Genomic DNA, 21,371 nt, shown 5'->3' with positions numbered 1-21,371 from the left:
TTACCGTGTACTTGAGCACTATGCATTTATTCATCTGACCACACACAGGCTTCCTTTTCAATTGGTATCTGCTAGGATGAGATTCTACCTATCAGAAAGCCCTCGACCTGTTTGGATCATGTGCAGAGATACTTCAATCCAGCATATGCAGTTGTGTATAAGCAGGGTCCAGTGAATGAGATTTTATATTTGCTTTGGCTGCATTCCATAATTCTTCGGTTCCCTCTGTTTTTACGTTCAGATCGATCCCATGTTTCAGAAGACAGCAGCCTCATTCGATGAGTGCAGCACAGCGGGGGTATTTCTCTCGACCCTCCACTGCCATGACTACAGAAGTGAGCTGCTGTTTCCTTCCGATGTCCAGACTCTCTCCACTGAAGAACCCCTGGAGTTGCCAGATTTAGGTTGGGTAGAAATGACAGATTTAAAGGGTGAGTACACATAGTGCGTCTCACCAGAGCATTTCAGTCATCAGAAAAGTTTCCGTACAGCCCTGGAGTGTAATAAGCCTGTCATTATGTTGCTTGGCTAAATTACCAGAAGGTGCCTCTGGAATGCCAAATTGGGCATCCTTTTGGGAGAAACTAACTTCTCTTCCTCTCTGCAGCATGGAGTCTAATAAGAGTAGTAAGTAGCTGATGCCCACCTGGTCTATATGTGTTGCATCCCTCGTGTGCCCCTGTCAGCAGCCAGCTCGCACAGTCACGTTTTAGAGCCCTGGGCTAAGCCTGGCCTGTCACAGTTTGGACTTGGGAAAGGAGCTTTAAAATAGGCGTTTGGTGAGCCAGGGAGGCCTTGTTCTTTTGTTACCAATTCAGGGGGTCCTGAGGAGAAGAGGGCATTGTGAATTATTTTCAGACTCCACTGTGGTGGTCTGAGAATGGACCTGTCCTTTTGTTAACTCCTTATACTGGCTTGGAAAGGGTTTTATCCCCCCTCCCATCCTACCGTCCATACCCCTCTGAATCATCTGAGAAATTGTGACAGCCGGGGGGGCGGGGGGGGGGGATGGCAGGTGCGGGAATGTAGTAGCTACACTTGTGTGCAGTCTTTTTTATGTGTTGCATGAAATTGGTCCTCCCCCCCACCCCCCTGCCCCCAGGGCCACACAGATGTTACGGTGCCCATTTTCATCCTTTCTATTCTTGTATAAAGTTTTTTTTCTTTTTTTTGTTTTTTGCTTTGAGAGAGAGTGCACACGTGCACATGTGTGAGCAGGGGAGGGGCAGAGGGAGAGAAACTTAAGCAGGCTGCACGCCCAGCATGGAGCCTGATGCAGGGCTTGATCTCATGAACTGTGAGATCATGACCTGAGCCAAAATCAAGAGTCAGACACCTAACCGACTGAGCCACCCAGGCGCCCCGATTCTCGTCTAAAGTTTTCTAAGTACAGCTGTTTTGTGCTCATGATCTATTTCCAAGTTTATGCTCCCAACTGGGACTTTAATCTTGTGAGGTAACTAGTTTAGTTTGGGACTAAAATAAGTAGCATTGCATGATTGGTTGCACAGTTAGTACACTTTTTTTTTTTGTTTATTTTTTTTTTTTTTTTGAGAGAGAGAGAGAGAGAGAGTGAGCACAAGCAGGGGTGGGGCAGAGCGAGCGAGGGAGACAGAAGATCGGAAGTGGACTCTGTGCTGACAGCAAAGAGCCCAATGTAGAGCTCAAACTCCCGAGCTGCAAGGTCATGGCCTGTGCTGAAGTCGGACACTCAACTGACTGAGCCACCCAGGTACCCCCAGTTGGTACACTTTTTGGAAGGGTTTTTGATTTCCCAGCTATAGCATAGGGGCACAGAGTCCATTTCAGAGTCAAATGTCTGTGCTTCAGGTTTCTGCCCTAATGTTTCAGTAACTCTTGGAATGCCAATGTGGAGCCTGCTTCCAGTGTGGGTATGTCTTTGGAGTACCACCCTCTCACTGGACAGAAGTCTGTGACCTGGAGCTTGGCCTCCAGCCAGCCTCTGCCACAGAACAAGACGCAACTGAGCCTCCCATCTCCATCGTGCTGCTCTGGTCGTTCTGAGCAGGGAGGAGTGTGCTCCATCCACATTCTTTGCCATCGTCCCTCTTTGCCATCTTCTGTTCTCTCCAGCGCCCTTGCAACAGTGTGTGGAAGATTGCCAGATCTGCCCTTCCCTGGCCGGGTTCCAGTTCACTAAATGGGACAGCGAGGCACATAATGAGGTGAGTTCAACTTTTAGACTTCTAAGGGCTCTGGGCATTTGTCCAACTGCTCATGGTTTCAGTGAGATGGCCCAAGACAAGTCCTGCCCAGTGAGAACCAAAACTGTGGCATCATTTTTATTTGGCCAAGAGTATAGAAAATATTTCCCTTGGCACTTCTGTAAGGACTAAAACCTGGGGGCTAGGAATGGAGGGTGAGGCAGCCCTGTCATTCCTGGGTGTGCATTTTTTTAATTAGCTTTACCCTCTAACATGGTTAATTCCAGTCCTCTGGTCTCAGGCTGCTGTCAGGCTCAAGGAATTTCCTGCTCTTCAGGGTTGAGTCCCTTGGCACAGAGTTTCCTGAGAAATTGTCATGTGTAGAGCTTTCCTCTGTATATTTTTAGTATGGCCCCCTTTAGCCTACATACTACCACTTCCAGAATAAATGGTCTCCATGGAAAACAGTTTTCTCTAAACATGTAGTTAATGGATACAGATTCCTGTTTCATGTTTTACAAAATGTGCCTGATGACAATACAGCTTCATCCTGTGCTGCACAATATAAACTTCCTCAGCGCTTTACTATCATGAGAACGTTGGCTCTGGGGAGGTGGGAGGAGAGGCTGGAAACTCGAATTTTGGGATGAGAAAGGAGTCTGTTCCTCCAGCGGTGGCTGGGGTGGCCGTGGGAATGGGGAGTACTAGAGAACCCTCTCTTTGTCCTCTCCAGTCCGTGTCTGCCCTGGTAGACAAGTTCAAGAAAAACGAACAGGTGTTTGACATCAACGCCGAGGTAGAGGAGGATGGCTTCGGGGATTTTCCTGATGGGCCCATGGAGGACGACTTTGATGCGAACGATGAGCCTGAACACAGCATGGCTGGGGACAACGCTGAGTTCAGGAGCTGGAAGGAACCCTGCCACACTCATAGCTGCCCGTAAGGCTCTTAGGGCCACAGATGTTCCCAGCGGAGTTTTCCATTTGTTCTTTCCCTGTTGAGACAGTCGAATTTCATCTCTGAGACTGGCTAGGCTGGCGTGCTGGCCATGTAGTCCACACAGGCTGAGCCGTTCTGACTCACGGAATCACACCTGCCTGTGAATTTGGCTCAGCAACTTAGTGGTTATAAAATTGACACTGTGGGAGTTTGTAAGGATAGAACTAAAATATGTAAAGTGCTGGAAAAAAGTACCCGGGATACAGGAGCTACTTCAGTGGTGGCTCTTGTTACGTGTTTTGGTAGCACAGAGTGTGCTTTCTTTCTACACATGACGCATAGTCTGGCTTTTGGCTACATCACTGCATGTCAGTTATAGACACAAACAGGCTTATGTGCTGCTTACAGAAACAGTGGCCCCTGCCTCTTCAGGGTCAAGCAAAGAAGGGGGGCTGGGCAGTGTTCAGTTACCAGATAGGCAGACCAGGAATAAGCAAAGCAGGGGAAACTAAATAAGCAAATAAAACTGAGCATATTGGGCAGGAGGAATTAGCCTGTAGTAATTTAAATTTTTTATTACTCTAGTAGGCATAGAAGAAAATCAGAGCTTTCTGGGCCTTTTTATACGTACTGAAGAGATTAGTATTGTTTTAATTTTGAATATGGCTTGGAAGCATCATAATCACGTAGTACCAAGGGCCTCTAAAGGTCATGAATAGGCTTGGGTGTGGGAGATTCCATAAGACTACAAACGAACAGTCCCTGTGCCTACAGCAGTTTTGTGTGCCTGTGACTGGGGACAGCTAAGCTGGTGTGCTATGGGGTGAAACCTTAGAAGTTGTCCCGTATAATTTGTCTGCTTATGTGGAAAATGATTTGATTGATAATGTCTCTTCAAATCGGAGTAGATAGTGATGGGCTAAACATTTAGCACCTCAAGGCAAAACTACTATCTAAGACCTTTGGCACCGTCCTTTCTTCTCCTGGTTTGTACTGTTAGTATACTTGCAGTCTTGTCCCCGTTCCCATCCTGTCTTCTACAAAGTGAGAAATGGTAGGCAGGTTGGTGGGATTAGCTCTTTTAATATCATTTTCAAATGTCAGAGAACAACTGTTACTTTTCCTGGCATCTGAGGAATTGATGGTAACAAAGGGCTTTAGTTACTTCCATTTTGTTATTTTGAATAAATGTCTCCATTTCTCTCCAGTTTCAAACAGAATGAAATCGTAGAGTCCATCCTACTGAGTGCATTAGGGCCAGGGGGCTTAGGTTCTAGCCTAAGGTTTTGTCCATCTTGAAATCCCTATCCTTGGCCTGGTGCTGTTCTTTCCCGAGAGCTCAGTAAATATTTAAACTGCACAGACTTGACTCTGTCATTGATAGATGTGAGATGTGGGGCAGAGGCAAGTGGCATCACCTTTTAGGGTCTTGTGTTCTCATCCATAAAATGAAGGGTTTGGACTAGATAATAATGTCTGAGCTCATGAGTGCTATATTATTCTGGCTTTGTGCCAGACCCATGCCAGGTGCCTTACCTGCATTGCCTCCCATAATTTACGTAGTGCAGAAAAGGTCATTTCTTAAGCCTTACAACAACCTTATCATTAAGTCCTGTTATCCCCACTTCACAGATGGGGGAACAGGCTCAGAGAAGTTAAATACTGGGATGGAGCTGGGTATCACTCAGCACCTTTGGCCAATTCTGGCTGCATGTAATGAACTTTGGATAGTAGGCTCCCCCCCAGAGCATTTCACTGAGAGTCCCTGAAGCCAGGCTCTTCGTCACATTTCCCAAACTTTTCCTGGGTGATTGTACTGTGCACCCGTGATGACAACACTGTACTGGACTAAAAGGTCTTTAAGGGCTTCTCTAGCTCAAGGTGGGTTATGGCAGTGCTGAATTATAAATTCCAGTGTTCTGTAGGATGCCCCATGTTATTGGTCCCTGGATGGCAACACTTGGACAACTGTGCACATCATCTGTTAACGAGGCCGGGCCTGACAGAAGTGTTGTATGTCCAGCAGCATCTTGGGCGCATTCCCTCTTCCTGCAGCAGTGGGCCACGTGTGCTCTAGCCAATCTCTCTGTGTACAGGTGCTTGCTGTGGTTACAGACCTAGTCTATACTCCAGGGCCCACCACAGCCTGCTCCATGCATGTAAGAATGAAGCATTTTGCTAAGTGCCGGGTGATGTGCTAGAAGCCAACTGGGAGGAGACCTTTACCCTGCAGGTTAAAGTGTGATGTGCTGAACTGGTGCTGAATTGAAGGAGGAGCCCTGCGGTGGGGGAGCAGGTAAAAGAAATAGTTCCCCCAGAGGGGATTAGAGAAGCTTGATGGGGGTGGGGGGTAGGCCTTGAAAACTGGATACACCATGAAGTAGGTTGGTTGTTGAGTCAGGTACTTAGGACCAGTAGGGTGCCTGCCACATAGTATTGTGTATCGTAAGATAAAATGGCTAGAGTTCAAGCCTCAAGGGCCTTAGCCCTGCCCTGGCCCACAGATTCTCAGGGGATGGGGGCCAAGCTCTTTACAGCTTTGCCTATAAGTTCCCAATAAATTCCCAGCATGACTGCCAAAACAGAACAGTATCTGTGAGAATTGAGCAGAGATTCTACTGAAGGCATCGTCTTTCTCCCTCCGGAGCTCACAGTGTAGTACAGTTGTTATCAGTAACATGGGCGTTCTACAGACTGGAAATGTGAATTTTTTTGAGCATATTCTTATTTTTAAAATTAAGTTTTAATTGCACAATAATTATACAAATCCAGTTTCCTAGTTCTTAAATAAATATTCTGTAGATACAGGTGAAGTCCCCTGTTAAAACTTTTTAACCTTATTCCATAAGGTTTGATGTAAAGAGGATTTGTGTGTATGGATCGCACAGTATGGATGAAAAACCCCTTGGTGCCTGAAGTTCCCTTGTTACCTTTACCTTTAGAGGGCAGTATAGCAGCACTAACATACTTTCTGATGTGTCAGGGGCCTTTAGGAGAAAGCTACCTCGCACATACTAGTACTTTGTAGAAAGGTTGAAAAATCAACCGAAAACTGCCATGCTGGACTGGCCAGTTAGACTTCACACACAGCAAAGAACAAAGCTAAGATGGCTTAACGGATTACAAGTGCCCCTCCCCACCCCGATCATTTGGGGGACAAATTAGAATAATATCTGTTTCACTTTTGGTAGACATTACACTAGTGTTATTGGAGCCCTCACTTTTGGAAGGATGGTGAAGAAAGAATGAGAGAGCGATTATCATCTTGTGTGGTGGGAAATCTTCCATATGGAAAGATCTTGAAGCTGATTCAGAGAATTGTGTCCAACTCCCAGCTCTGGCATTTTATTAACTGTGCAGTCCAACTTTCTCTCTGCCACTTTTCTTGTCTCTCAAGTGGGTAAACTTGCATTTTATGAAGCACTTTAAAACCTCTTTGTATAGCTATGATCATATTGTTATAAAATTAAGAGAAGCAAAAGCGCTTTGACTAAGTAAGAACTAAAGGATTTTTAACGATGAAGTATTTATATTGAACTAACTCTTAGAAATCCTGCCCATCTGTGAAAGCTGAGTAGGTAGTCTTCAGTTGCCTCACATGCTGCTTTACGTGTAAATGCATGATTGTGTTATATATATTGACATGTATGTGGTTGTACATGTAAAAATGTGATTTCATGTGTGTTACAGGGAAGAAATGATTCCCCTTGGGGATGGAGACATTAGGACCATGTGCCCCCTTCTGTCCATGAAACCTGGAGAATATTCCTATTTTAGTCCCCGTACCATGTCGATGTGGGCTGGCCCGGATCACTGGCGCTTTAGACCCCGACTCAAACGTATGTACTTCTAGATGGAACTTGAACACGTAGTGTCAGTGACCATCCAGCATGTGTGGGAATGACCACAAGCTTACAAGGCAGGACTCTAGAACTCTGAAGGGCTTGCCAGCGTTTTATGTTTTGCATTCTATCTTTGAATGGAAGGGATTAATTAGCATATTTTTTATTGTGTTTTGTTAGCAAGACCACAAATTACCAGTTGATGAAATAGGTATGTGGTTTGCCTTTCCTAATGCCATTATGTTGTTCAGATAAAAATGGTATTTTGCCATTGATAAGGATCCTGCAGAATGGGTAAATATTGTCCACAGAGGTGAACGGTATTGATGTCTGTGTTCATTTCTGCAGATGATGCTGCCTCCAAATCAGAAAACAAAAAGAAGAATACAAAGAAAGATTTTGAAATTGACTTTGATGATGATATTGACTTTGACATATATTTTCGAAAAACAAAGGTTTGTGCTAGATTTATTAGCATATGTGCTTTCTTAAATTACTCTTTTTACTCTTCTTTCTTTTCAGATGTGATTTTTTTTTTTTTTTTTTTTTTAGTATTTATTTATTTTGAGAGAGACAGAAACAGAATGCGAGTGGGTTAGGAGCAGAGAGAGAGGGAGACACAGAATCCAGAGCAGGCTCCAGCTCTGAGCTGTCAGCACAGAGCCCGACGTGGGGCTTGAACTCATGGGCTGTGAGATCATGGCCTGAGCTGAAGTCAGACACTCAACCAACTGAGCCACCCAGGCACCCCTAGATGTGATTTTTGTTTTAAGTTTATTTATTATTTTGAGAGAGGGAGAGAGCACGAGTGTATGTGAGCAAGAGAAGAGCAGAGAGAGAGAGAGAGAAGGAGAGAGAGAATCCCAAGCAGACTCTGTGCTGTCATCATGAAGCCCAATGCAGGACTCAAACTCAAAATGGCGACATCCTGACTTGAGCCGAAATCAAGAGTTGGACGCTTAACCAACAGCCACCCAGATGCCCCACAGATGTGATTTTTTAAACAATTAATTACAAATATAAGTTTTAGAGTAAATAGATGGTTTCATTCTCCCTCAGTCTCTAGAGGAATTGAGAAAAAAACCCGAACTCAGTGGCAGATAGAATCAGGTTTAGAATAGGAATAATGTCTAGCAAAATCACTCTTTCACATGGAACTGGGAATTCTGACAGTAGACTAGTGCTGCCCAAATCCTTTCCAAGCTCCTTAAAAAAAAAAAAAAAATATATATATATATATATATACATATATATATATATATATATGTATGTTTAGAACATTCTTATTAAAGATGCCTAAAAACTTTTTTTTTTTTAATAGGCTGCTACTATTCTGACCAAATCCACTTTGGAGAATCAGAATTGGAGAGCTACCACTCTTCCTACGGATTTCCTCTATGAGACTGATAATCTTGTCCAGCTGCATCTCAAACCAGGAACCAGGGTAAGACCAGGATAAGACTGTTCCTTGGTTCGTTCAGGCTGCTGCTGTTGTCTAACCTGCTGATAGCATCAGAGGTATCGAATGATGGGTAGTGTGACTGTCAGACAGTGCCTTTAAGGAAAAGGAGAGAGCGAGAGGAGAGATGTGTGTTAGCCCAGGGCAGTTACTGGAAGACACAGTGGGTATAGCAGAGCTAAAGGGAAAGCTTATGGGATAGATGCACACCAAAGATTTGAAATACATCAGTTGGTTAGACCTCCGGATGGACACTGAGCCCTACACGCTGAAATGCTAGGGCGATAAACAATCTTTTGTTGAGGTTCTTACAAGATGTTAGTTATTGCTTGATTCTCTACTTTCTCGTTGAGGTGGTGGATTCACTAGGCAGATGCTGTTCCCCGCCCAAGTGGCCTTCCTCATGGTCAGGGTGTGGACGGGGTGTAGACTGTGACATGAGGGGTGATGTAGGTGCCGGTGTCTGACTGTGCAGTCCTCAGGGAGTTCTCCAGTGCTGCGCAACCTTCCTGGCTCCTCTGTTAAGATGAGCACTCCAGACCACTTGGTGCTGTACCTAGTCGCCGCTTGCTTCATCTGCCTGTGGTTCTTCTGGTGATGCTGGTAGCAAGCGCATGTCACTGTTGCCAGGGTAACCAGTCAGTGGTTCAAGCTAGCTTTCATTTATCTAGACCCCCGTTCATTTGCATTCCTGGTGGTTCTAGTCTTGTGGCGTCATATACACAAACCGTCTTCAGTTTCCTCTTCCTTATTTTGCCTGTTTCTGTACAAGACTGTAATGATATGTATACAGCTCCCCCAAATCACTGATATCTCACATTGTGTTTTTATAAACCAACAGTAATTTACTTTCCTTTTTAATCAACACTGTTTACTTAATAGAAATACTCTTAAAAGTGCAGAAAGAGATACAAAACCGCAGTACGAGAAAGTATGGCTATGGTCAGTATTGGTAAGATGCTAGTACCCTCGTTCTGATCAGAAAATGGAACCCTGTGGCGGAAGAGCAGGATGGTAGGACACTTCTCAAACCTTGCCCAGCCTGGAGCTGCTCTCTGTGGCCACAAGCCACCCCCTTTTCCCTCAAGCCCTTATTGTGAACATTTGAAGATTGTGGCCTTCGGTGGGAATTTACGTATTCAGATGTTAAGGTGGTAGAACAAAGTCATTGAGACATTGCATTCCAGGGGGTGGTTTTTTGTTTTTGTTTTTTGTTTTATGATTGTCTCTTATAGAGAAAGAACTTTTGCTTCTGATTGTCCATAGGAACAAATTCACTGTGTGTGGTATGGCAGCCAGGCAGTAGGAGCTGGAGATCCCTGACCTTCCCAGCAGAGTTACACTGGGAAAATGACTGTTAAGCTCTGGAAACCCTGGAAATTAGATGCTGGATTAATAAGCACTATTTGGTTAGAGACTATACAGATCAACCACCCATCCAGTTTAATATCTTGCAAGGGGATTCTAATAGCAACCGCTGTCATGTTCCCTTCCTGAAACACTTTTTGTAGACTATGGACAATTTAGAGTGTGCCTCGAGGAGAGTATCCTAAATGGAGAGGGATTTAGAAATAGTGTTATAGGAGGAACAGTGGAAGAAAGTAGACAATAAATACCTATTGTTGAATATTATTTTTGGATTTGTATTATAAAAACATTGTGAAGGGTTTTTTTTGGCTGCTTTTGGGTATAGAGTTGTATTAAAATATTCAGTATGCTTTGTAAACTACATACCTTCAGCCTCATGTCCTTCTCCCCAAAGAAACCCCTCAGGCAAAAATCACTGGTCTAAAGATCAGCAAATATCTGAAGGGCTGTGGTCACAGGCATTCCCAAAGGAGGAGGCAGACTTGTTCTCTGAGGCTCTGGAAGACAGAACAAGGACCCTGTGTGTAACAACAAGGAAAAAAGCTGAATGTTTCTTCTTATGATTGTCCCAGAAATGAGACAGGCTGCCTGTGAATTAAAATTGTGAATGGGTTTTCTCAGAATTGCTCGAGCGGCAACCAAGTTGACTTCGTTTCATATAGCTTTAGGCAGTTTTGTTTTTAATGAAGAAACCCTTTCCAATAAAGTTGTGCACAGACGTAATTGCACACTAGCTCTCTGGTTTATTTGGGTTGGATGGAGTCTCCAAGCCCTGCTACCCCAGGGCTTGGTCTAGAACGGAGCTGTGCAGTTGAAGTCAGAATTAAGATGACTTTTCAGGGCCCTTAGAACTCTAAAATTCTATAATTCTATTTTTTTTAACATATTTTTTAATTTTTTTTTTTTAACGTTTATTTATTTTTGAGACAGAGACAGAGCATGAACAGGGGAGGGGCAGAGAGAGGGAGACACAGAATCCGAAACAGGCTCCAGGCTCTGAGCTGTCAGCACAGAGCCCGACGCGGGGCTCGAACTCACGGACCGCGAGATCATGACCTGAGCCGAAGTCGGCCACTTAACCGACTGAACCACCCAGGAGCCCCTTTTTTAACATTTTTATTGTTGAGAGATAGAGAGAGACAGAGTGTGAACAGGGAAGGGGCAGAGAGAGAGGGAGACACAGAACCTGAAGCAAGTTCCATCCAGGCTCTGGGCTGTCAGCACAGAGCCCGACGTGGGGCTCAAACTCACGAACCGTGAGATCATGACCTGAGCTGAAGTCAGACGCTTAACCGGCTAAGCCACCCAGACACCCCTAAAATTCTATAATTCTAGGAGATTGATCATAAGAACTAAGGTTATTGTCCATCTTAGTTTAGAGATGCTTTCCTAGAAATTGCTTTCTACTGTTATTCTTTCCTTCATTCTAGTTACTTAAGATGGCCCAAGGCCAAAGGGCAGGAACTGAACATTATGAAGAAATTGGAGACTATGATTACAACAACCCTAACGACACCTCCAACTTTTGCCCTGGATTACAGGTAAAGGAGAGAAGAGCTCTGTCCTCTCTTCTAAGCGGAAGAGCCTTCTTTCCTATATGGTGGAAAGCTGCAGGAAATTCTAAATCAGGTGAGGAGTTTGTGGCTGCCTGCCCTGCCCCAGGCATCAGGGAATGAGCAAAGGTGAGGAAACAGCCAAAACCTTGGCCTGCTTTGCCGCCAGTCCTACATGTGGAAAGCGAATGATCATACTCCAATAAACCAGTCAATATCTTTAGCCTGTGCAAAGCACTTATCTTGGTTATTTTGAGATTTCAAAAGAAAATACTCTTCCTGCTCTGAGGAGCTAGTATTTCGGCTAGGGAGACAGAGCACATAGACATGTGAAGATGGTGTGATCTGATAGGCAAAAAGTCTATGGGGTAAGATTCAGGAGACTAGGCTTCTAGCTCTGATTTTGGTTCTTACATTGCAAACTTATACAAGCTACTCCCTAAATTTAGATCTAGGTTTAGGCTAAATAATCTCAGTATTCCTACTGTGAGTCCACTAATGAGATAGCAAATGTAAATAACAGAAAGGGGGAAAATATTAGGCCTCATCTGTGTCCCTGTAGGGAGAGGGACAAGAACTGCAGAATAGTTTGTTCACCTTACCATCTTACATGGAGAATTGCGTTGTTACATTTTAGTGAAAATCCAGACCTCTTGAGTGCTTCTCAAACTTTCCGGGTGTTTAAGAATCACCCTAAAAAAGAATCACTGCTAAAAACAAGTCCTGGGTCCCAGCCCAGAGATCTGATCCATCCCTGCTGGCCTTGGTCCAAAAATGAATTTTTCATGGCTCCCGGACAGGAATCCTGTGGCCGGCTGGAGATCCCTGGTGACTCTTGTGCTCACATTGGGTGAGGGATGTGGGTCAGATCTCCAGTGTTTCAAGAATGCTTTCTATAAAATGAAATCTTAAGTTGGCCTGAAGCCAAAGGTGATACTGGCAGTTGTGATTATTGAATTCCTTTTAACTTGCTCTAGAGGTCTTAGTTAACAGCTAGCTTTCCTCTTAGGGTTTATGTATAACAGGAAGATAAGTAGAGGCACCTAGAAGTCCATCGTAGGGTTGACTCACACAATGAATTCTCAGGTGCTCTGCTCTTGATGTGTAAATACAGTCTTTTTCAAGGATACTTCTAAGCCTCTCAGACAGCTTCTGCCAAACTTGAAGAACTGTTTTCTTTCCCAGGCTGCTGACAGTGATTATGAAGAGTCGGATGATTTATTTGTGGGACCAGTTGGGACCTTTGACCTTACATCTTGCCATCCACCTAAAACAACACAAGAGGATGATGATATCCCTGAAGTCCAAGGATTGGACATCACCACTTATGGGGAGTCGAATCTGGTAGCTGAACCTCAGAAGGTAGAGGTGAAAGCCGAGAATTATATTGTTTGCCTGAGATCTATTTAATTTGCCTCCTATATGAGAGTCATATTGGTCTGGGCTTGATTTTTTTTTTTTTTCCCCCTCTATTTTAAGTCGTTGCTCTTTAAGTGGCTGACTCTTAAGTAGGGCTGTGTTGGGAATGAGCTGATGCTAATTAAGTATGTGTAGAATTAGTCATCTCTCCAGAGATTGTGATAAACCATATAACTAGGGGCAAAGTGGTAAAGTATGTGAATGAAGGCTACAGGCAGGGAAAATCGGTTTCTGTGCTGATTGCGTGAGGCTAGCTATTTGTCTCTGGAAAATCTTGGCCAGATTCAATTTGTATTAAATTATCATGCATTAAGCATCTGTCCCGTACCAAGTGACAGGCTTGGTGATTTCATATATATTTGATTGACCTATGTCTCTTACACTGGGATTCCAGGTTAGTCTTAATGTAAATTATACTTGATCAACAAGAAATTAGATTAAAGGAAGGGACTCTATTTTGGTATATCCAAAGGAAGTTCTAGAACTCCTTGGATTAAACCAAACTAGATTCTTTATTTGAACTCCAGACTTTTGATTTTACAAGGGGTTGATGGTAAATGTTTTTTTTTATTTTACTTAGTTTTACTTGGTTATATATCTATTGCAGGTAAATAAAGTTGAAATCCATTATGCCAAGACTGCCAAAAAGATGGACATGAAGAAGTTGAAGCAAAGCATGTGGAGTTTGCTGACAGAGTTCTCCAAGCATGCAGACGCGGAGGTAACATGTTCTGCTTACTCTCTAGGTGCCCGGCATGTGGGAGGGGAATAGCTCATGGTTAAGGCTCTAAGATCAGTGGCGTGAATTCAGAAAGCATTCATTCAGAAATACAAAGAAACTTCACACCTCCGAAAGAGAAATGAACCAAGTATATGAACACGCAAGTCACACGAAAGGCGATGCAGATGGTAAACTAGTGCACGTGACATTATTCAGCCTTGCTGGTAATCAAAAAATACAGATGAAAGCATTTTAGGCTCCTTTAAAATAGCAACTTTAGCAGTTAAACAATTTTTTCAGTACAGAGTTGAGGAAAAGCTTGGAGCATTTACTCACTGCTGGTGCAATTTAAGTTGATAAATGACCCTTTTGGAAAGCAAATTCTAACATCTCAGGTGCCATAAAATGTTTAAGCCCTTTGATCTAATACTTCTTGATTTGGGAAATATAATCAAAGTAGGAAAATAGTAAAAAACAATTTTGTCAAATTGTCTCTTTCTCCTTCAGAACAAGGTGAAACCTTGACTGACTCTTTCCAACTAAATGGAACTTTCAGTTAACCAGAATCCTTCCATCCTCTCTATTGGACCGCTAATGCTCAGGCAATGTTCTGAGCTTTCCAAACCCAACCCGTTCTCCTATACCTTCTCCTGTTGGCTGAGAAGTGAAAATCATGCTTTGACTGAGGACCCTGAGTTGTGTAGTCCTACATATCAGCTAAGGCTCCAATCATATGCCTAAAACTGAATAGGATGCAAATGTAAGGGAAATGCGCTTTTTACAAAGTAGAAAAGGGGTGGGGTGCCTGGGTAGCTCAGTCAGTTAAGTGTCCGACTTTGGCTCAGGTTATGATCTCACAGCTTATGAGTTTGAGCCCCGCGTCAGGCTCTGTGATGACAGCTCAGTGACCAGAGCCTGCTTTAGATTCTGTGTCTCCCTCTTTCTCTCTCAGAGTGTGTCCGCTCACACTCTGTCTCTGTCTCTCTCTCAAAAATAAATAATAAAACATCTTAAAAAATTAAAAATAAAAAAAGTAGGAAAGGGGTTCTACGTAAACTTTGAGTTTATTTATTTATATATTTATTTTGAAGATTTATTTATTTTTTAAAGGTTTGTTTGTTTGTTTTTAAGCGTTTATTTATTTTTGAAAGAGGAAGACAGAGCACAAGCTGGGAAGGGGCAGGGAGAGAGACACACACAGAAGCAGGCTCCAGGCTGTGAACTGTCAGCACAGAGCCTGCTGCGGGGCTGGAACTCACAGAGATCATGACCTGAGCCAAAGTCGGATGCTTAACTGATTGAGCTACCCAGACACCCCTAAAGATTTATTTTATTTTTAGAGAGACAGCACGCGACCAGGGAGGGGGGGTGGGGGGTAGGAGGGAGAAGGAGAGAGAGAGGGAGGGAGGGAGGGAATATCTTAAGCAGGCTCCATGCTCAGCACAGAGCCCGATGTGGGGCTTGATCCCACAACCCTGGGATCATGACCTGAGCCAAAATTGAGTTGGACACTCAACTGACTGCGCCACTCAGGCACCCCAAACTTTGAATTTAAACAACTTAGAATACCCTCTACTCCAGGGATTATGGTTAACTAAGAATTTATCCTTTTTTAAAAAGTCTTTTATCACGAAAATACTCAAACATATTAGTAGAGAGAGAATAGTATAGTGAACACCTACTTCTGATAACTATCACTGTTTTATGTATACTGTCACCCATCCTGTCCTGCCTCCCCATCCCACCCACCATGTACACATTCTGAATTATTGTAACACAAATACGAGACATGACATCCTTTGATAACTGCTTGCCGTATGGATTATGGATTCTGTGCTGCCCTTGGCTGCGTTAGGCCAGTTGAAACTATAAATGATCATGGCTTTTGTTGTTTTGTATTTTTTTCCTCAGAGAAAACTAGAAGACTTTTTGCAATTTTTCCTTTACTGGGATTACACTGGCATTGACATCAACATTTACCATCACTTGGTAGTCAGTGTCCTGGTGCAGGGCTAAGGAATGGAGTCCCCTTATGGGTCCCTTTTCTTTAAGATGTAACTTAGAAAATGTGGTTTCATTCAGATGTAGACTTTTTGGAGATACAATCTTTAGGTTTATGTTGCTTTCTCGAAAGTGAACTGGTCCTACATATCGGAGTTGTCAATATCCTTCTTCTGTTAGACAAACCACAGTGAAACTGGAAAAGAAGGGGACATGGGAAAGGTGGCTGATGAGAAGATGCTCAGCAGGCTCACAAAGGATCTGCAGAAGAGGTGCGTGCCAGTGACCGCAGGGCTGACAGACCCTCTGCACACGCTCTGCTCTTTTAATACTTGGGGCAGTTTTTCCATGTCTTCTTTGCATTGTGAAATGAGTTAATAGAGACCAACTTTTAAAAAGGCATTTTTCTGCACCATTGACTGGAATGGGACAAGTGATATTTTATTTCCAAATGAGAAACTAGAAGAACCTGCTTATAAGATGCATCTGAAATATTTCTTTGTTTCTGCTTAGTTTGTTCACTGGACATGTGTATTCATACTTGATGAAAGAGCCTTTGTTCCTAGAACTGCAGTGACCCAGCTAAATACTTGCCTCTTTGTTTTATAGCTTGCCTCCCCTCATGGCTCAGAACCTCTCTATACCTCTGGCCTTTGCCTGTCTCCTACATTTAGCCAATGAAAAGGTAGGTAAATCTGGTAAGCGTGGGAGTATTCTGTGTTCATCGCAACCTGTTTGAGCTCTTAATTAGATCTCTCACGGGCAACCTCATAGGACATCTTAAATACAGTGACTCACGCAGTACTTTCAACCCAGAGGATTAACCATGCACTTAGAAGTGACTTAGAAAAAGGCCACTGGGTGTGATTAGCAATGAAAATAATGAGGAGGACCCAACTGGGGAAATTTTTAGGTGCTGAATTGTGATCTGTCAGTTCCCAACTTTAAAGCATAAAGTGCTTTTGTATTTTTGGGTGTCGGAGGCTTTAAAGGGCAAATCCTGCTGGTGCCAAAGTCAAGACACATGGAGATGTGGTGGAGGATGGAGGGCCAGGTGAGGATGAAAGGAAAATTGATGCAGGGAGAGGATAGTGAACATGGAGGCCATGGCCAGCAGGGCTGCACCACCAACAATGCCAGGCTCCGCAGTGTGCCACGCCAGCCAGCAGAACTGAGCAGTCGTGGCACATTCACCAGAAGAGCGGGCAGGGACCCATCTTCCCAAGAGTGTGGTGGCAACTACCCAGGAGGCAGCCCGGTGAGGCAGCCAGCAACAAGCCCCAACAAGTGGCACTGCGTGAGGCTTTGTACCCTTTGTATCCTTTTGTGTCCTTAGGCAGCCGGTCCCTCACGTAGACTTTGGCTCTTGAAGTAGAGCATCACTAGGGCTGGGCATGTCTCGCTGCTATCGTGCACCACAGCTGTGGATTCTAACCTCCTCCAAGACCGGAACCCTGCCCCAGAGCCGAGAGTGTGGCGCCTGTCTGAACACTGAAGAGTGGTTTGAGAGGATCGATAAGATTGCACTGGAATGCCAGCAAAAATGGGGTGTTGCAGAAGCACCCAGGATTTCCTGTGTGCCAGTGCCTGACCTCTGGCCTCGTAATTAAAATGACGCAATGATCGGCTGTTTCGCAGCTCTGGGCTTGCTTGGACTGACTGCTGGGCCCGAAGGCGAGAGGTTCCCTTGCAGGATGACCCGTGTAGGATAGCCTTCAGCCTATCCACGTGGACCTCCCACTGGGAGTCAGGGACCACTTTTTCTCTTTCGAAGCTCATGACCTCACTGAAGAAGAAGAAAGTGTCCATTTGGCAGAAGCTGGTTTTGAGGCTGGGCAGGGAAGAGATGTGGAAGAGCCAGTGAGCCAGGACAGGTGTTGCGCGTGTGCACCTACGGTGCTGACTGTTGGGCCCGGGCGTTCACTACTGAGGCGTGAACAGAGCAACCCAGCTTAGCTTCTGACGGGAAGAGCTTATACATTAGAGCCACCGTGGTTGATTGTTGACCCAGGAACATTGAACTCACATGGCTGCAGGGTGAAAGGTAGTAAGCAGCAGTGGCTGACTGGAGAGATCATGTGCCCTGTTCAGAAGTCCTGAAGACAAGGCTAGGGGACACACAGCCCCATCCGTGGTTGTGGGAGATGGCAGTGAGAATGGCTCCGTGTGATTCTTGACATGTTCCAACTTATCCAATGTCAGAAGCAAACTACATGAAGAAAGAATAACTAGGAGGAAAAAAAAAAAACAAAAAGATATTATCATCCTGACAAGAAATCCACAAATGGCTCTGAGGAGGATTCCCCATCTGAAGAGGAGGGCACACAAGCCATCCATCTGTCTGACATTCAGAAGTGTGACTGTAAAGCTGTTCTGGGGGAGGCCTGGAACCTCACACCATCTTTACGGACGTAGGTGCTGGTGAACTCTCCCTCTGGGTGTGTTCTCCTAGCACATACAGGCTCCTAAAGCACAGGGTGCCCCCAAAGCTCAGAAACCCTCATCTTGAGTCCAAATTGAGAATGTTACTGATTTCACTCAATTGCACCAGTCTGAGAATCGGTGTTGCCCTGGGCTGTGTGTCTCTGCGGAAGCCTGCCTCTTCCCTGTGAGAGAGCGGCTGTATGGTCTACATCTGGTTCCGAAATAGACCGGTCCGAGGAAACCCTGCTAAAAAGCATCGGTGATTCTGTGGCCTCACTGAGGCACATAATGCTCTGGCTCCAGCACTGCGCTGCTTCCCCCAACAGCAGGGCCAGGGTTGTTGTGCTGTGATCCAGTGTGTCTTTAGGGGCCCAGAGCGCTCAGCATTTAAAGGATGGGGAGATGGCACCAGACCAGAAACCCTTGGGCTAAGCGCTGAGGGAGGCCATTGCTGGGTCTTGGCTTTGGGCTGTTTGAGAAGATTTGACTGTAACATTGACCCTGTCAGTTACCATGATAGTCTGCAGGGGTGTGTGGTAACTCAGTTTAGAACCACCAAGAGAAATTTCACAACGCTTAATACCAGAACATGACTCTCTTGTGGCCTTCTTTCTCCCCGTCTTTCACTCCCATCTGGACTCTTCATCAGCCACTCTGGGAATGAGCTCCCCTGAGAAGTGCGACGGGGCGTGGGGTGCAGTGGTGGACGCAGGGTCTCCTCTACCTCTGTGGGCCTGAGTGCCAATATGGTGTGACTGATTAGCCAAACCTGAACCGCTTCTGGAACCTGAGTCGTAGAAGTCACACTTCAGGGGGGTATGATTTCAGCTTTCCATCGTTAGCAGTACAGGAAGGTGTACCAGAAAGGGTGGTGTGGTTGCTGAGTGCCAGCACATCGTGCCTGCCTCCAGTGCCAAGTGAGGGGAGGTATGCTTGTGGTGAGCTTAGGAAAGACAGGCCTCTGGCAATTGTTTGGTCCTAAAGGAAACAAGTGCCTGGGATTGGTGGGGAATTCATGGGGTGGGAGAGTGGGAGTGTTAGGTGGGGGAAGAGCTGAGAGGTAGGGAAAGGCCTGAGCAGATGGAGCGAGGGGGCTGTCACGGCCGTCCTCAGGGATGAGGTTATGGGGCAGGGAGGGGGAGGGCCTGGACAAGGCCGCACATGGACAGGGTTAACAAGCATGTGTTGTGTCTCCTGGTGGCTTCCCATCCACTTTTCGTTCCTTCCAGAGCAAATAGCTTAGCTCTTGGGCCCGTTACAGAGAGAGGTTGTTGCAGCAACCAGCACCAGGAAGTCTTTCTTTTTGCCTTTTTTCCCCCTGCAGTTGGCAAGGATTTGCAATTAGCTTTATTATGCAAATGATATTTGCTATAACATAATTTTCTTACAATCATGGGACTAAGTTCATTCTTTGTAGTCACCACCCTTGTACCTAGATTAGAATCTGTTCATGTGTTTGATCTTCCTTCAGAATCTAAAGCTGGAAGGAACTGAGGACCTTTCCGACATTCTTGTGAGGCAAGGGGATTGAGTTTGCCCGAGAAGAGTTGGCAGAAAGGGGCTCATCGCTTCTTCGGTGACCAGGACGTCCCCACTCTGGGTGCTGCAAGTGCGGCAGGCCTGTGGCCAGGCTGTAGCCCACTACCAAAGTGCCGGGTTTTTTATCTGTTGCTCTTCCCTTCTCTTCCTCACGGTCTGGGAACCAGCACCCTGAAGCTCTTTGATTAAAGTTTCCTGCCCTGTGGTGACCACAGGGAGGAGATGGTGAGGGCACTGCTCTTGATTATGAAAACCTATATCCATGTTTTGAATTCATGTCTAGTTTTTGCCTCCTCAGTTGATCTTTGGTTTTTTCCACACTTTTGTAGAAAATTATTTCCCAGTAGGCACTGGTTGTCTTTAAACAGCTGTCTAAGCCATGTACATAAAATACATCGTCTGTGCACTTACAAATGTATATATGTTATGTCTGCTTAAATAAAATCATTCTGAATCATATGCTTGACAAAATATTTGACTATCTTCTGGATAAGTTTTAGAGCTGGTGCTTTCCCTTAAGAGGGTTGCAGTCTTGTTAGCTTGATGAGGTACCTGTGTGTCAGTAAAGGCAGGAAACACTTAAGGGCTGAGAAGATTGATTGGTCTTGTAACAGTAGAGGAGAAAGAAACCACTGGCTGGAGGTTCAGATTTCCAGATTGGGTCCATTGGGCCTATGAATTCTGCTGGAGGGTGATGGTGGTAAAAATTGCTAACCTTTGTTTAAGCGGCTACCTCCTGTGGATTACTTCACTCAGCCTTCTTAGCACCTCTGTGAGGAACATAGTTTCATCACTCACATCTTACAGAGGAGAAATAGGTACTTGAAGGTAAAGGAACCTGCCTAAGGGCAGACAGCTGTCAGAGACTGATCTTGAACTAATGTGCTTCTTAAGAGTCTGTTCTTAGCCACTGGCACTATATGCTGCTCAGATCACAGGCTCTGCCTGTAGACATTGATCCAAGTAATTCTCTCCTTGGCAGGTCCTCCGTCTATCAGAGCACCCTGTCACCACTCACTGGGTAAATAGAGATCTTGGATGTTAGATCAGAAGCAGTGAGGTATTTGACTGGCAATAGCTCTTGATAATAAAGAACTTATTTCTAAGCCAAAAACCACACAAAACACACCCCAGAACGTGCTTCCCCGATCGTGTCCAAAGAATGTTACCTGTTCTGCCACATTGAGAGGGTAGACTTGTGAACGTGCGTTAGAGGAAAAGGCGGTGATGCTGAGTGAGGATCCCTGTCCTGCTGGGGCTGAAGCCCCCCACGCCTTTCCCCTGCCAGGTGAGCGCTGCCTCTCCTGCTCTGCTCTTACTCCTGGGAGCGCAACCAGCCAAGCCCGTACACTCCTCTCTAGTCCTGTTTCCCAGGGATGATTCTGTTCAGTAAAGCAAGGAAGAGCCTGTGTTTGTTCATCTGCACATCAGGTGTACCACATGCACTGCTCATAGCTGACTAGAGAAGCAAAGTGCTCCTCTGGGCTCCAGTCACCAAGCTGCCTCGGATTCTTCCAACAGTGCTGAGTTGATCACATTTTATTCTTTTTGATAAAAATGATTTACCCTCTCTCTCTGCCCCTCCCCCATTCATGCTCTGTCTCTCTCTGTCTCAAAAATAAATAAATGTTAAAAAAAAAAATTTTTTAAAGGGGCGCCTGGGTGGCTCAGTTGGTTGAGCGTCCGACTTCAGCTCAGGTCACGATCGCGCGGTCCATGAGTTCGAGCCCTGTGTCGGGCTCTGGGCTGATGGCTCAGAGCCTGGAGCCTGCTTCCGATTCTGTGTCTCCCTCTCTCTCTGCCCCTCCCCCATTCATGCTCTGTCTCTCTCTGTCTCAAAAATAAATGTTAAAAAAAATTTTTTTTTAATAAAAATGATTTATGACATGGGGTGCCTGGGTGGCTCAGCGTCCTACTTTGGCTCAGGTCATGATCTTGCGG

The 21,371-nt window shown here is 45.0% G+C and overlaps 1 protein-coding gene across 2 annotated transcripts in view; it reads left to right on the top strand.

Annotated features, from left to right (window-relative positions):
- NCAPH (non-SMC condensin I complex subunit H) overlaps positions 1-19,889 on the top strand; it is a 33,348-nt gene extending 13,459 nt beyond the window's left edge. The window contains exons 7-18 of one of the 2 annotated variants that reach the window (XM_049652207.1): positions 242-431; positions 2,095-2,186; positions 2,899-3,104; positions 6,795-6,943; positions 7,295-7,401; positions 8,268-8,390; positions 11,204-11,314; positions 12,512-12,688; positions 13,353-13,466; positions 15,648-15,739; positions 16,077-16,152; positions 19,363-19,889. In XM_049652207.1, coding sequence (XP_049508164.1) covers positions 242-431; positions 2,095-2,186; positions 2,899-3,104; positions 6,795-6,943; positions 7,295-7,401; positions 8,268-8,390; positions 11,204-11,314; positions 12,512-12,688; positions 13,353-13,466; positions 15,648-15,739; positions 16,077-16,152; positions 19,363-19,422 — 1,497 coding nt within the window. In that variant the 3' untranslated portion in view covers positions 19,423-19,889. Of the gene's footprint in view, positions 1-241; positions 432-2,094; positions 2,187-2,898; positions 3,105-6,794; positions 6,944-7,294; positions 7,402-8,267; positions 8,391-11,203; positions 11,315-12,511; positions 12,695-13,352; positions 13,467-15,647; positions 15,740-16,076; positions 16,153-19,362 lie in introns of both variants that reach the window. The other variant, XM_049652206.1, reaches the window with a different exon arrangement.
- Positions 19,890-21,371: the final 1,482 nt, after the last annotated feature.

The sequence above is a fragment of the Panthera uncia genome (assembly GCF_023721935.1).
Source record: "Panthera uncia isolate 11264 chromosome A3 unlocalized genomic scaffold, Puncia_PCG_1.0 HiC_scaffold_12, whole genome shotgun sequence".
In the NCBI taxonomy this organism is placed as follows: Eukaryota; Metazoa; Chordata; class Mammalia; order Carnivora; family Felidae; genus Panthera; species Panthera uncia.
This window is presented reverse-complemented; position numbering and strand designations above follow the sequence as displayed.